The 15,446-nt window shown below is 38.8% G+C and overlaps 1 protein-coding gene across 2 annotated transcripts in view; it reads right to left on the reverse strand.

Moving 5' to 3' along the window:
- Positions 1-14,279, reverse strand: part of LOC145688061 (putative ATP-dependent RNA helicase DDX43) — a 114,585-nt gene extending 100,306 nt beyond the window's left edge. Inside the window, exons 1-3 of one of the 2 annotated variants that reach the window (XM_081761768.1) lie at positions 14,061-14,279; positions 8,470-9,051; positions 5,754-5,960 (exon numbers count right to left, since the gene is read on the reverse strand). In XM_081761768.1, coding sequence (XP_081617894.1) covers positions 5,754-5,960; positions 8,470-9,042 — 780 coding nt within the window. In that variant the 5' untranslated portion in view covers positions 9,043-9,051; positions 14,061-14,279. The remainder of the gene's footprint in view (positions 1-5,753; positions 5,961-8,469; positions 9,052-14,060) is intronic. The other variant, XM_081761766.1, reaches the window with a different exon arrangement.
- Positions 14,280-15,446: the final 1,167 nt, after the last annotated feature.

A 15,446-nucleotide genomic window follows, 5' to 3' on the forward strand; every position in this document is an offset into this window, starting at 1 on the left:
GGCTGTTAGAAAAAATAATAATTATTTGGCAAAGGACAGGATGGCCCAAACAGATGTCAAATCCGTAGTTTTCGCGGTGGCTGAGATCAATGGTGATACTTTCATTAGCGATGATTTTCAAATTTAGCCACCATTGTGTGCGGGCCGGGAGTCACCGGGGGTGGGGAATTGCGAGACATGTAAAAATAATGGAAAGTGACCGATATTAGTGTCAAATCCATAGTTTTCGCTGTCGCTGAGATGAATGGTGATACTTCCACAGGCGTTGACTTCCAAATACAGCCCCCATCGGCTGTGGGCCAGAGGCATTGTTTTTTTTTTTTTTAATTGGAACCAGAGGATTATAGGGACTTTTACCGGCATATGTAAAAAGTAGTAGAAAATGGCAGATGCTAGTGTCACATTCATAGTTTTCGCGGTATTGGTTGGGGGTTGGTGAGGGCCAGAGGAAATTTTTTCACAATACGAACCAAGGGGGTCTGAGGGGTGGTTCACCGGGACATATAAAAGTAGTAGAATTTGTGTCGAATCCATATTTATTGGGGTTGCTCAGACGTATAGTGACACCCCCGATAGTGTATACGTTCAAATTCAGCCCCCATCGGCCTTCCCAATGAAAACACATGTACGTTGTTGGATATATATTCACACAAAATATATCCAATTTTAGAAATGTTTCTTAATTGTTCTCCCGTTGTTCAGTTCGTTTACATTGATATTTTATCTGATCCATGCGAAGAACGGACATAACAGCTAGTACGAAATGGTAAAGTGTTTGTTATGGAACAAATTACAATGAATTCAATTATATAGATAATAATTATAATTAATAATTATTTCCTTGTTGAATTATAGATACTTTTCAGTGGAAAACTGAATAAAATTTAAAAGTCCCAAATCAACGTAAAGTAGACCAACGTAAAGGAAAAATGTATAACATTTTCCATATAATTAAGCTTACAAACTTAAATGGAAATTTAGCTTAATTACATGGAAATTTTTTGTGTCGTTTTTGCGCCTATTTCCTCGTTTTCTGCGTCACCGGAAATGGGTCAATGTTATCCTACAAATATGGTGGAACAAGTTAATGCTGTTCCGGCAGGAACGATTTCGAGGTCGTTTCCTTCACATCATCTTGTGCGTGTTTTCTACCGTTTTGTAAACCTATTTCCACGTTTTGCGAATCAATGGAAGTGGGTCAAAATGGGCATTCAATGTGGGAAGAAAAATGATCCACTTTCCCACCAGTATCGAATTTCAAGGTCACTTTTTCGCATTGTTTAGTGCATGTTTTTACCATTACTGCGCATATTTTCACGTTTTGTAGGCCAACTAAAGTGGGTCAAAGACGACCTACAAATATGGCAGAAAAAGACATATCCATTCCACTTTCAAGGTCCATTTTGACCCTCTCCCACTGATGCACAAAACGACACAAATCATGCAAAAAAAAAAAAAAAAAAAAAAAAAAAAAAAAAAAAAAAAAAAAAAAAAGTGAAGAAAACGACCTCGACATTCGATGGTGACGGAACAGCATTAAGTTATTCCGCTATACTTGTAGGCCATTTTGACCCATTTTCGTTGTCGCACTAAAGTGGAAATAGGAGCACAAAACAGTACAAAGCAGGCACTATACGATGCGAAAGAAACGACCTCCAAATTCGATAGTGGCGGAACAATGGCTCTATTTCCTCACACATTGATCGACCATTTTTACGCATTTCCGGTGATGCTCAAAACGTGGAAGTAGGCGAACAGAACTGTACAATATACACACTAATCGATGCGAAAGAACCAACCCCGAAATTCGATAGTGGCGGAACAGTGAGCCATTTAACTCCCACTTTAAAGCCCCGTTTAACTCACCTCGGGTGATGCACAAGACGAGAAATAGGCGCAGAAAACTTAAAAAAAAAGGCACTAAACGATGCGAAAGTAACGATCTGGAAATTCGATAGTGTCGGAACAGTGGGTCATTTTCGTCACACCTTGGAGGCTCATCTTGACACACTTCTAGTGATGAACAAAACGTGGAAATAGGGGCAAAACGTAACAAAACAGGCACTAGTCAATGCGAAAGGAAGGACCTCGAAATTCGGTAGTGGCGGAGGAGTGAGTCATTTTCGTCACACTTTGGAGGCCCATTTTGACACACTTCTGGTGACGCGCAAAACGTGGAAATAAGGGCACAAAACATTCACTAGTCGATGCGAAAGGAAGGACCACGAAATTCGGTAGTGACGGAGAAGTGGGTCATTTTCGTCACACTTTGGAAGCACATTTTGACACACTTCTGGTGACGCACAAAACGTACAAAACAGGCACTAAACAATGCGAAAGAACCGACCCCGAAATTCGATAGTGGCGGAACAGTGAGCCATTTAACTCCCACTTTAAAGGCCTGTTTTAACTCACTTCCGGTGACGCACAAGACGAGGAAGTAAGTACAGAAAACTTTTTTAAAAAATAGGCAATAAACGATGCAAAAGAAACGATCTAGAAATTCGATAGTGTCGGAACAATGGGTCATTTTGGTCACACTTTGGAGGCCCATTTTGACACACTTCTGGTGACGCGCAAAACGTGGAAATGGGGGCACGAAACAGCACGAAAATTCAGTAGTCGATGCAAAAGGAAGGACCTCGAAATTCGGTAGTGGCGGAGAAGTGGGTCATTTTCGTCCCACCTTCGAGGCCCATTTTGACCGTCTTCCAGTGACGCACAAAACGTCGAAATAGGCGCACAAAAGGGTACGCGGTGTGAAATTAACGACCTTAAAATTCGATAGTAGCGGAACTCTTGGTCATTTTCGTCCCATCTTGGAAGCCCATTTTGACCCACTTCCGGTGACGCACAAAACGGCACAAAACGATGTGAAGGAAACAACCTCGAAATTCATTGGTGGCGGAAGAGCAATAATTTGTTCCGTCATATTTGTAGGCCCATTTTGACCCACTTCCGGTGATGCACAAAATGTGGGAATAGGCGCACAAAGCGACACAAAACACGCACAAAAGATGCAAAACAAAGTATCTCGAAATTCGTTGGTGGTGGAACAAGTTAATGACGCCGTGAGCGCCAATATAAGTATATACTGTAGTTCTTACCAGGGGTCGCGGTGGGTCAGTGGTAGAACGTTCACCTCCGGTGCTTGACGTCCCGGGTTCGATCCCAGCTCGCGCAGTTTGGACTTTGTGGTGTACAAACACCGTGCTCGTGGATTTTCTCGGGGTTCTCCCGTTTCCTCCCACTTTCTTCATTTCATTCATTTCCCATCATCACCGTCTCCTTTAGCCTAACCGGCATAAGTGTGGAACGTAAAACTAAAGATTTCATATAATTTTTTGTAGTTCTTACCATCAAAGCTGAGAACTGCACGGTCCAATTTTTTAGCCAAAGTAGAAGCCCTACCGGAATAGTGATGTCAACCAGCCCGGCTCGGTTCAACTGAGCGTACAGCTTGAGCTGGCTTGGTTGGGATTACCCATCGACTGGGCTCAATTGAGGCAATGGCTTGAACCGGCTCGGTAAAGGCGAGTTATCGACTCGGCTCGATTGGAGCCAATGGCTCGAACCAGCTCCGTTGTAATGAGTCCATAGACTGGGTTCGAGTTAGCTTAACTGAGCCAATGGCTCGAACCGGCTCGGTTGGGGTAAGCAATCAGCTCGGTTCGGTTCGGCTCGTGTGAGCCTTCGGCTCGAGCTGGCTCTGTTGGATGAGCTGTTGGCTCGGCTCACTTCTCGGTTCGGCTCGAGCCGCTTGAGTCGCTGACAACCCTAAACCCGGGTCGAGCAGTTTTAAACATGTTTGGCTGAAGTCCCATAACTTCTAACAATTTTTGGCTCGAGCCCGAATACTTGCTCCTCCTGAACTCAAGCCAAGAACCTCGTGACCGATGTCCTTGCCTCCTGAAGATTTCTTGACTACCGAGATCGACAGTTTACTAATTTTTAGTATTCCGATACAAACCGCCTATATTCCATGTTTATACAGGTACACGGTGTTATAATAATAATTAGTTATAGTAGTAGTAGTAGTATCATTGATAATTATATTGTCTATGTAGGATACTTGAAGATAGTAGTACTTGGAACTACACAAAGGATTTAGCTCGAATTGGCTCGACTCGACTGGAAACTCGATCCGAATTCGAGTCGAGTTGGGGGAAATTTTTCGAGCCGAGATCTCGAGTCGAACTCAAAGATGTCTTCTTCGAGTCGAGTCGAGTTTTACAGAAAACTCGCTCGAACTCGCTCGTGCTCATTCCTATTGTATGCATGACGGGCATATAGAGTTCTTTCGAGGAGGATAGAACCATAAACATAATATATTTAAAAAATACTTAGTTTCACGGCTTTCTTCCCAGGGGGGAAAGGGATGGTAGGTATCCAGCATTTCTTATAAGTACCTTATTTGAAATATGTAAAACAGTAACAAGTTGACAATACAATATACACACATCTTGTTATATTCAGTTTTAATTGCTGATTTAAATTGCAATTAACAATTACAATTAACAATTACAAGTTTCAATTAACAATTGCAATTAACAATTGAATGTTTCAATTGCACCCTTTGCAATTGACAATTAACAATTAAAAGTTTCAATTGCCTGGTGACCAATTAACAATTAACAATTGACGAAAATTTAATTGCAAATTTTATGATTGAATTCAATTGCAATTGAAATTAATTGTCAATTACAAATTGAAATCAATTGCAATTGATTTTCAGAGCAATTACTTTCAATTGATTGATCAATTGCAATTGATTTCAATTGATTTTGCCCAACACTGATACAGACGCTGTCGCGTTCGTCGTTCTTCCAGCAACACTCTGCCACCTGTCGATCATTAAGCGCAACTTAAAGCATATTACTGCCACATATCGAAGCAATCATCCATCCATCTTTACGACTGCATTTTTAAGGTTTTCATTTGATCCTCCACCGTATGTATATATTGCGTATAAGTGTGAAACAAAAAAGCCACAGTACGCATTATGACGAACACAAAGTACCGTGGTGTTAGCGGTTCCTAACACTTCCGACTTCCCGCTAAAGCATTCCGCTTCCATTTTTGGCGAAGTTTTCCTTTTGCCTACTTTGCACCCCATCATGAATTCAGAGTACATCTGAGAATTCTGTTGAGAGCATGTCTGGGAATTATACCTTGCAGAGAATCCCTTGCACACCCAATGCACATTGATGAAATAGGCATTTTTGGATTGTGTACTTATGGCTTCCTTTACGCTAATATGGACCACTACTCCACGGTTTCTCGAATTCGAAACAGCGTGTATTGAGATTTAGATTTTCGACAATTTTGGAGTGCCCCAGCTCCGAAACTATGCACTTTCCTTCACAGGTCCATACGAAATTCTGCCTTATATACTTCTCAGTCCAACACGAGGCTTTTTGAAGTAATTTCATGGCCAAAATGGGGCACTTTGCTTTCGAGACAATGATGTGAGACTAAGGAAAGAAAACCAAGGTCACGATAACATTAAAGACTCAGTGAACCTTTCCAATGAGGAAGACTAAGGGAAGCCTGCATCTGACATTTTTAGTGTCGTATATGACACGGTCTGAAAATATACCCAGTATGTGCTGTAGGTTTTCTCGTATTCGTTTGTAAAAGTGTTGTTTCGGATTTGGAATCGTCTTCGATTCAGATATATACGGTATACGCTAATTTGAACACAATACTGTTTCTGTGAATGTTAAAAGAGCTGGAAAACTACATTTACTTACATAAATTTTGTTCACTTCAGACCAGTTTATCACAATTGGTTTCTTTGGTTCTTCTGTTTTATCACTTTCCTTTTCCTCTAAAGGTTTCGGTTTATAGCTATCCAGTAAATCATCTATTAACTGTTTTGCCTTATTTTGTTCATCTTCTGAGCCATGGATAGTAATACTTGATGTCCGGCCGAAGTCCTCGTTACTGGGTTTTCCAACCTAAAAAAAGCATTGCCACAATTGGCATAAAAATTAAACAGTAAGATAAAACAAATAAATCTGATTTTTCGTTACACAAAAACCTGCATCAATTTAACTTGATATTAACCAAAACCAACTTGTACAATCCGCGGCAAAAAACCTGCAACATGAGGATGTAAGTTTATTGTGAAACTGCGCCTAACAGCACAGGGAATGAACATAACGTCTAAGTGGAACGAATCACGCCAGGATAAACCTCGGCCTCCTCCCGTGCACACTTATTTTGGAGCAAAAGACTTCTTCATTTCACAATAAACTTATATGTTCATGTTGCAGGTTTTTTGCCGCGGATTGTACACTTGAGTGGTCTCATCGTCAATGAGAGTGCCCTCATGGCTATGTCAATAGCGTACGCGCCTTAGGCGTGGGATATCCAGCTTCGATTCGCAGCTGGGGTTCATGTGATTCGGATCGCACGTTAGGATGTAGGTACATGTCTCATACAGCCTCGCTGCTGAAAAAACACACTAAACTTATTCGAATATAGTAAGATCACAACTACCATTTATGACGACAAAATTAAATTCGTATCTAACTTACTTTAGATAATTTATTCACTCTAATGAAACGTCTTCAAATCTTTTAGTTTTGGTTATTTCACGATGGGTAAAGCGAACAGATATTTCATGAGAAAAAAAAATTATGAACAGTAAACGTCTCAGTGCTCGTAACAATAAACAAGTCATGCTAATAGACGTAACATGCAGATAATTTGCAGATTTAAAACTATTATGACGATTTAATTACAGCTGCAAGTGTATTGTTTCAATTCAATTATTTGAAAATGGATAATGATGATACTGAACATCAACAAACATCGCTGTTTATCACTAGGACACTTGCCTTAACCATATTTATATTTGAGCACTAATATTTATGTAACTGCGTTGGGTGGTGAGGAAAATAAAAGTCAAAATGTAAATAGTTAAAACTTTTAATTAAGTACAAGTCCAAAGATTAGACATACCAATCGGTGGATGTCACTGAGCAGAACAAAATTATTTGCCTCAGTGCAGAAGTTCATTCACAGTTTCCGAGAAAATTGAGAAAAACTAATTATTTTGTACCACCCTAATATAAAACGTATGTTCCAAAATATTTATGTTACAACTGTTCGATATTGGTACCATGTCGTACATTTTCTTTAACGCTTCCCAATCATTTACTCTGTAAGAAGCTGAAATCAGTAAAGATGAAAATAGTGGTATTAACCCCCGCTCTTTGATTAAGTTTCATGATAACTTATTGAGGTCACACAATTATTTCCACTGCTTGGATTAAAATCAATTTTGAGAACTGTGAACCTCCACCCCACCCCCCTGTTTTAAAATTTATGATCTATGATAGTTGTCGTAAATATTATCAGATTTTAATACAATATAATGTATGTGTTTATTGAAGTTTCGACATAATTTTTATTCATGCAATTGAAATCAAGCAAATATAAGGACTCAGTTAACCCGTCCTTCCCCTGGAAATTTAAATAAAAATTCTATGATAACTTTTGCGAAAAAAAATTGTGGAATATGGTCGAAAGACGTTAAGAACAAATAATCAAGAAACTAGGTCTACCTGTTTGATAATAAGAAATGATAGGTACAACCCCAGCATTTGCCTGAAAACCTCATTCAGGATCGTTCACCTGAAAAAGATTTTTACACTTTTCGACCGAGTACTCCCACCGGGAATCGAACCCAGGACCACTTGCAGCTATTTTTCACTTCTCACCTCCCAGTCCATGCCGACGGCGGTTGAACTTAAATTTAGATGGCATCGGGGATGTTACTATTCGTCACAGTGACCCCGAAAACTATGTATTCGACACTAGTATCGGTCGTTCTCGATATATACTTTTTTTAACATTTCCCCTCCTCCTTCTCACTTCTCTACGGGTGTCGAACCCCCACCGTACCTTTTCCAGCTTGTAAGTCACATAGGCTGTGTATGTGCACTTGTTTACGTACCGAGTTTAAACTTCTTAGCATAAGAAATACGTGAGATACTGAACTTTTTACATGAATTTCAAACCACCTCTCTTCCCCTTTGAAGCTTCCCCCTTAGGATATGAACCAAATATCTTTATGTAACCTAAGCTCTCTTCGATAAAATTACTTTCAATTATACCAAGTCAATGGCGTGAAACTGTACACAGAGCAAACACACAAACATTCATTTTTATATATAAAAATCTGAATCTACAACTCATAGTTTTGAAAAGATAAGAACCATTGTTCACATAAGTTTGGGGAATACACTACTGATTTTTCGGTAAGATTCTTTTCGCATTTTTTGCATACCATTTTGCATTTTTGATGCTCAACAATGTTAAAGTAATTTTGAATTTATTTCGTTGTCACTTTAAAAGTGAACGAACGATTACGTTCGTAGCTGTAAGTTTTCCACTGATTATCGCATAAATACTAAACTACGAGTCATGAAAATTGTGTTATACGAAAAACTGAAATACCTTGATTCTTGCTCCACTATCTGCTTCGAGCTCTCGTATTTTGGAGCCTCCTTTTCCAATAATTTTTCCTACATCTGCAGTATTAATAGTTATATCCAAACCTTCCTTTGCTTCTTTGTCACGCCAGTTGTTACTGGTGTTAGATCTTCCTGTTCGTCTATCTCTGAAGCTATCCCTTGGTCCCGAACTTGATTCCTCCTCCTCCCATCCATCATTTCTTCCTTGTTGATTATCTTGCCACCCTCTTTGGTTTCTATAGCCTCTGTTGTTCTCCCAGTTCCCATCATTACTACTATTCCAACGGCCAGACTCAACACCATTATCTCGCCTATTGTAGTTATCATTGCGTCCACGACCGCCCCTTCCTCTACGGCTACCAATTCCTCGACGTTCACTTCTTCCCTCTTGCCTTTCTTCCCAATTTCCTCTTCTTTCATTCTGAAATCCACCAGACTCACGTCTATTTCCAAAGGATCGGGAACCTACAAACGTCTGGGAATACACTGGGGGAGCAGTGTTACATCCACTGTCCTCATCATCCCAGTTTTCCTCACAACTAATTCCACTAGCCATTTATTTTACCTATAAATAGAAAAGAAGTTAGCAAAAAAACTGCAGAGTTTAAAATATGTGGACAGATAAAAACATAGTGCTTAATCAAAACTCTTTAACATGTTCCACGACGAAAATTTAAAACAAAACAAACAAAAAAAAAAAAAAAAATGTAGACTTTCACATGATATGATTAGGTAGATGGAGAATATACACCCTGTTTCAAAAAGAATATACGTATTACGAAGAATTATTTTGTCCAAACTCGATCGCTGCGCCTAGGCTCGGCTATTGGAGAAACGAATACATAGTCTAGTTTATATTAATAGCCACTAGATATCAGTTGTCTTCTGTTTTGCTTGGTAACCGTTGTATGTTTAAAATGGCTACTCCGCAGCAGAAATCATTTTGTGTTCTCGAGTATGTGAAGTGCAATTCCGTGATTACAGTGCAAAGACTTTTCAGGTTGAGGTACCAAATTGATCTTTCGAATGGGTGGAACATTCGCTGATGGTATCGACGGTTTGTAGATACAGGATGTGTATGTAAAGGAAAGAGTCCTGGCTGCCCTCATGTTCCTGAAGAAAATCTTGCACGAATTCAAACTGCTTTACAACGTAGTCCTTCAAAATCAACTCGTGGCGCCATTCAGGAGTTACAAGTGCCCACAACAATTTGGCGTGTTTTGAGACGTCGGTTGTTTATGAAGCCGTAAAAGTTACAGCTGTTACAAGCTCTGCATCCTGATGACAAACACAAATGTGTGGCATTTTTGTAACGACACACCTTTGCACAACGCATCGTGTTCACTGATGAAGCGACTTTCCGTGTTAGTGGTCAGGTAAACAAACAAAATATTCGAATTTGGGGCCTACAGAACCCACATGCAGTCATTGAACATGTACGAGATTCGCCCAAAGTCAATGTGTTTTGTGCGATATCCCAATCATCTGTTTACGGCCCATTCTTCTTTAATGGAAATACGGTTAACAGTCAGCAGTATCTCGTTATGTTACAAAACTGGTTGTTTCCGAGGCTGCACGAAGACACCTTCATTTTTCAACAAGACGGGGCACCCCCTCACTGGAGTCGCCAAGTGCGTGAATATCTGAATGAAACCTTACCGAACCGTTGGACTGGTCGTCAAGGAGCTGGCGACTTAGCATGTCTCAGCTGGCCTCCACGGTCACCGGATTTGAAACCCCTGTGACTTCTTCCTGTGGGGTTTCGTTAAAGACAATGTTTATGTACCACCACTCCCACAGAATCTGGAAGAGTTGAAGAACCGGATCCGTACTGCCATAACATCAGTGACGCAGGACATGTTTGCCCGAGTATGGGAGGAATTTGAGTATCGATGTGATATTGTTCGTGTCGCTGATGGAGGACATATTGAACATCTGTAATTTGAACTTGAGAGGTTCGTAAATATGTGTGTAAAATTTCATATTTTATGTCTTAAATTTTAATAAATATACGTATTCGAAATACGTATATTCTTTTTGAAACAAGGTGTATGTATCTTTTCTTACTTTAGTGGTAAGATAAAAAACAGCTCAGTTGTGAAAACTTTAAAGTAAAATACATTAGCAATGTCAGAATTCCAATTACGTTTTCACTCTATACAGGATCAAAGTGTCTCTACATACCTGAATTAAAGTATACATTGTAATTTAGGAGCCACACTCTGGACCTTGGTCTGTTAGAAACAAATTTCCTTATGCAAACATAACTAGTAAATGTGAACAGTAGAGAGCTGAATAATAGCTCTTATAACAGGCATTATCGTTCGTGTTTGCACGGAAATTGTAAATCTGTACGCAGTTTGTGGGGCAGATCACTGTAAATAAAGAATTCTAAATCCATTTACAAACTACTTTACCAAGAAACAAGATTTAAATCGTCTTCTGGCTCCGAAATTCTCAATTTGCATGTAGAAATTCATGTTAGGTAGTGCTGCTTTTGGATTGTCTAATGTAATATTCAAACTTTAACTGGAAGGAATCTGTTTATTTTGGGGACTTATTTCTTCAGCCCCAACCCACCATAATTCACCCTCTCGCATATTAAATAAAGTTATCTGTATAATATGCTTAAAAAGTAAAGGGAAGGTTAGAGTTACAAAAAATTGCGGTAAATCTACATGTAGCACATGTCATTGAGGAATAAACATTAACTTACATGGTATGTTAGCCAATCGTACGTTCATTGAACGTTATGTAAAATTTCCTCTCACCCATGGAAGCTAGGACATAGAAATCTAGCTTGTAATAACAACATAGCACAGGCTGGTGAGTTTTTCGTACTTCGTTTATGCGCATACTGGCCGTCGCTTCGCGCTCGTTTTCCTAAAGATGCACTCCTGTGCAGTTCAACCAGAATTTCAGGCTGTGATGACCACTAATAATATGTTTAACTCATGTAAATATTTTGGAAATGTCGTGCAAGTTACAATTTCATGCAGTGTAAGCCTCAGTAAGGTCTAAAACCTACCGCTCCTAACTATTACATATTGTTAATTGTCTTTCGCTTTTCTATATACCTTGATACAGGTTGATTCTTTTAAAACTCACGAATTTCATTTGGGTCTAGAATTTCTAACTGAAGTCTGATTTTCATGCGGTTTGTGGCAAATGATCAAGGAAGGCTGGGAGATTTATGGGACTATGTTTACTGGTTAAAATTTATCCGGGGTAATATCGATTACGCCTCAAGAAAAACAGCAAATTTTCGCCAGTGTACCTTACAACTGGAATGAACTGCGGTGTGGTGTGGAGATTTGAGTTTTCTTCGTTAGATGGCAACCTTGTCAAGGTCAATAAGAAAGATTTTTCTACAACTGGGCCGGCTATATTGGGAATTGTGCTGCAGAGTTCTGTGCTACTGCGTAAGTATGATCACCGCACAGTGAGAATAGTGTACTCTTTGGAACAACGTAAGTTTATCGTTAAAACTTTGGAGAACGGAATTTGTTGTTGCTATGCAAAGGGCATTCAGAAACCAATTTGCCGCACATTCTTCCCCAGACATGGATCAGTTCTGAGTGAAACAGGGAAGCATCGGATTCCGCAGACAGGTGTTGTGAAAGATGTCAGTTATCGACACTTAGGTCATCCAAGAAATGTCTGTCGTTTGTGGCAAGAAACCGGCTATACCTATTTAACATGTGATTTATGGGCGTTACCACTAACACTTAATTTTGTATTCTCACTAACACTTAATTTGTTTTCTGCAGTTTCGCTTCAAAAATCCAACACCTCATTCTAATTGTAAGGTACACTGACGAAAAATGTGCTGTTTTTCTTGAGGCGTGATCGATATTATCCCGGATAAATTTAAACAAGAAAACAGAGTCCCATAAATCTCCCATCCTTCCTTGATCATTTACTACAAACCGCATGAGAATCGGACTTCAGTTAGAAATTCTGGACCCAAATGAAATTCGTGAGTTTTAAAAGAATCACCCTGTATCAAGGTATATAGAAAAGCGAAAGACAATTAACAATAAGTACTAGTAAGGAGCGGTAGGTTTTAAACCGCGGCTGGAACTCTGTTTTTCATGCGATGTCTACTGTGAGATGAGTTTATGGTAATTCCTATTTTTCACATTAGGTGTTTGTTTATCATACACAGTCATATGACAGTTAGCATGCTACTGTGATGTCAGCTATTCGTATCTGCCTGTAGTCGATATGCGTCCCGAGCCCCGAGGAAACCCACGAACACAGTGTTTGTCCACCATTAAGCTCACTTGGCACGAGCTGTGGTCGAATGAGGGACCAAACACACCAGACATGAACACTACCATTGAGCTACCGTGTCCCTCCTATTAAAAACTGCGGATAGTTTGAAGCATCTACGCTGGATTAGGTTAAATTACGTTTGTTTAGAAGGTGGTTTTTACTTCCATTAAATTGTGCTACTTTCATCTGTGGTTGTTCTGTAGTGCACACTTTGCGGAAGTAATGAATTGCAGTTGTTTAAAGAATTGATTATTCGTAACAGAGTAATATTATACATGAGAACCCCCTGATCTGCGTTTCTTCTGTGTTCTATTACCACTTCTACATGAAATACCATAAATTTTCTACGTAGTACAATAGTAAGAAGTATCCATGTGCACAAGACATGCGATATGCGTTAACCCCCCCCCCCACACACACACAGAGTCATAGATAAAGTACAAGGGCACTACACATGCAGATATAAAGTACACGTACGTTCTTTTTTATTTTCGTATCAGTCGATAAGTAAATAAAAGTCGCTTTGTTACCCCCTTTGTAAGTTTGTAGATACTCAATGAATAATCCCTAAAAGTATGAGCGTCCTCCTTCTTCGGGAACTGATGCAGCTTCATGTATACTATATCCGTAACGAGTATTAACACTTTCAATCTTAGAGTTATTTAAATTGACAAAGTCCTGTGTCCTGAAGAAAATAAGGGTTATTTTTAAAAATAATATCTTCTTAAGTTTTTACTCTAAATGGTTGAAACTTTCAGAAATAAAAGAAAAAGTACCAATCTACTAGAAGATACCAGTTTCCGAACAAGAGCTATTTGAAAAATCATTGCAAACAATAACCTTGTTTATTGCAAAGTAATAATACTAATTTATGAATGATAATGATATAAATTCTTTAGTTCTCTTTCTACAATGACTGAAAGGCATTCTTGGATCAGATTCGCCAATAGATAATTTACAAAGCACTCAAAATTACTTTCTCAAATAAAAGAGCATACAAAATTCATTTCTGGTTAGTATTTTAAGTTTTCAATGTACGTGTCGTTCCCGAACGACACTCGGATTTAAAGTAAGTTTACAGCCTGTCATTCCGGAACTACAGTAGGACTGAAAGTGTTAAGTAATGACAAATAGATAACCTATTAAGAATCACAATGAAACGAAAGAAAAATAGTATACGTATAAAGACTGCATCACAACATGTGAAGATTTTTTTTTACAAGCATACAGACACAAAGTTACAGTACACGCGAAGTTAGCAGAAAACTGTAAATTATACAAAATAACTGTGATAACCTTATGCTAAGTTGTGCACAATAGTATACAAATCAACTAACTGGCTTAATTATGCACGATAAATGTGCTAAGCACAAAGCACGCCTTTTTAGTATTAATTTTCACTTTCATAAATTCACTATTAAATGAACCACAACTACAACTTTCAGGTTTGCTACCGACAGTCTGAAATCAGTGTTGGTAGTCCTGCCACACATATATATTTTTCTTCAGATTCCATAAAATTGTCAGATTAGATACAATTTTCCAATCACTGAAACGGATAACAGGAATCTTCCACATCAATCATAGCATAATTAGCTGATCACAATATAGTGAAAAAAAAAAACTATAACTACAATTAAAATTATCGCACTTAAACGCAAATGCTACGTTGCGTTGACGGAAACTGCTACGGTGTGAAGATCAAGCTAAAAAAAAAAAAAAAAAAAGAGTTCAATTCAATTTGTACAGTAGATCTTGTACGTGATATTCCGCCTTATGCAGAGTCGTTTTGAATTATGATTAGCGTCATACTAAAGGTTTGACTACTGCAGGAAACATATGTTAGTTGAACTCTTTAGTATTGCACTAATCATTTGTCAGAACGACTCTGCATAAGGCCCATTGAATTTGGGATTCATTCCGTAATTCCGCGTACAATGAATCGCAAGTTCTGCGTACAATAATGCAAGGAAAAAAATCAATGGGCCTTATGCAGAGTCGTTTTGACGTCTGGTTAACGTCATGCTACAAGGTTGACTAACGGATGGTTATTAAAATTGTATTCAAAGTCTCTGATTAGGACGTAATATTGGACGAAGTTAATCTCAAGTAACTAATTAATCTAGACCACAGACTAATCTTTTACCCACGGTTTAGCGTGCGATAAAACATTTCGTATTTCGTAATTCATGTATTTTCATTTTTACAGACTACGCATGCGCTTATCTACTTTTCCGTAGTTGCCACATTTATTTTACTCACAGATGCATTGGGGTTCTATAAGTTAATCATCATTTTAGTTGTACTCAAAGTAGACTCTGAATACCAAAAAGTGCACCTTCCTTAGTAAAGAGTTATGGGGCGTTTACACTTAGTCGATTTGCGTTCGATTCAGTTGAATTGACGTCACTTTCAACTTTATCGACCGTGTAAACGGGAATTCAACTTAATCGCTTGTTGATCGAAAGAGACTAATCGACTGGCAACTGAATTAAAAGACGTTCTATTTTCTGTGGTTGAAATAATTGAACACATCCATCGATCTGATTCGGCCTAGTTGCTTCGATTTAGTGGCAAATGCAGCGAGTCGATTTAGTCGTGCGACTAAATCGATTTAGTCGTGCGACTAAATCGACCAAGTGTAAACGCCCCATTACTATTCTTACTAACTATACTGGGCGG

The sequence above is a fragment of the Thermobia domestica genome, chromosome 6, assembly GCF_964235325.1.
Source record: "Thermobia domestica chromosome 6, izTheDome1.hap1.1, whole genome shotgun sequence".
Lineage (NCBI taxonomy): Eukaryota > Metazoa > Arthropoda > Insecta > Zygentoma > Lepismatidae > Thermobia > Thermobia domestica.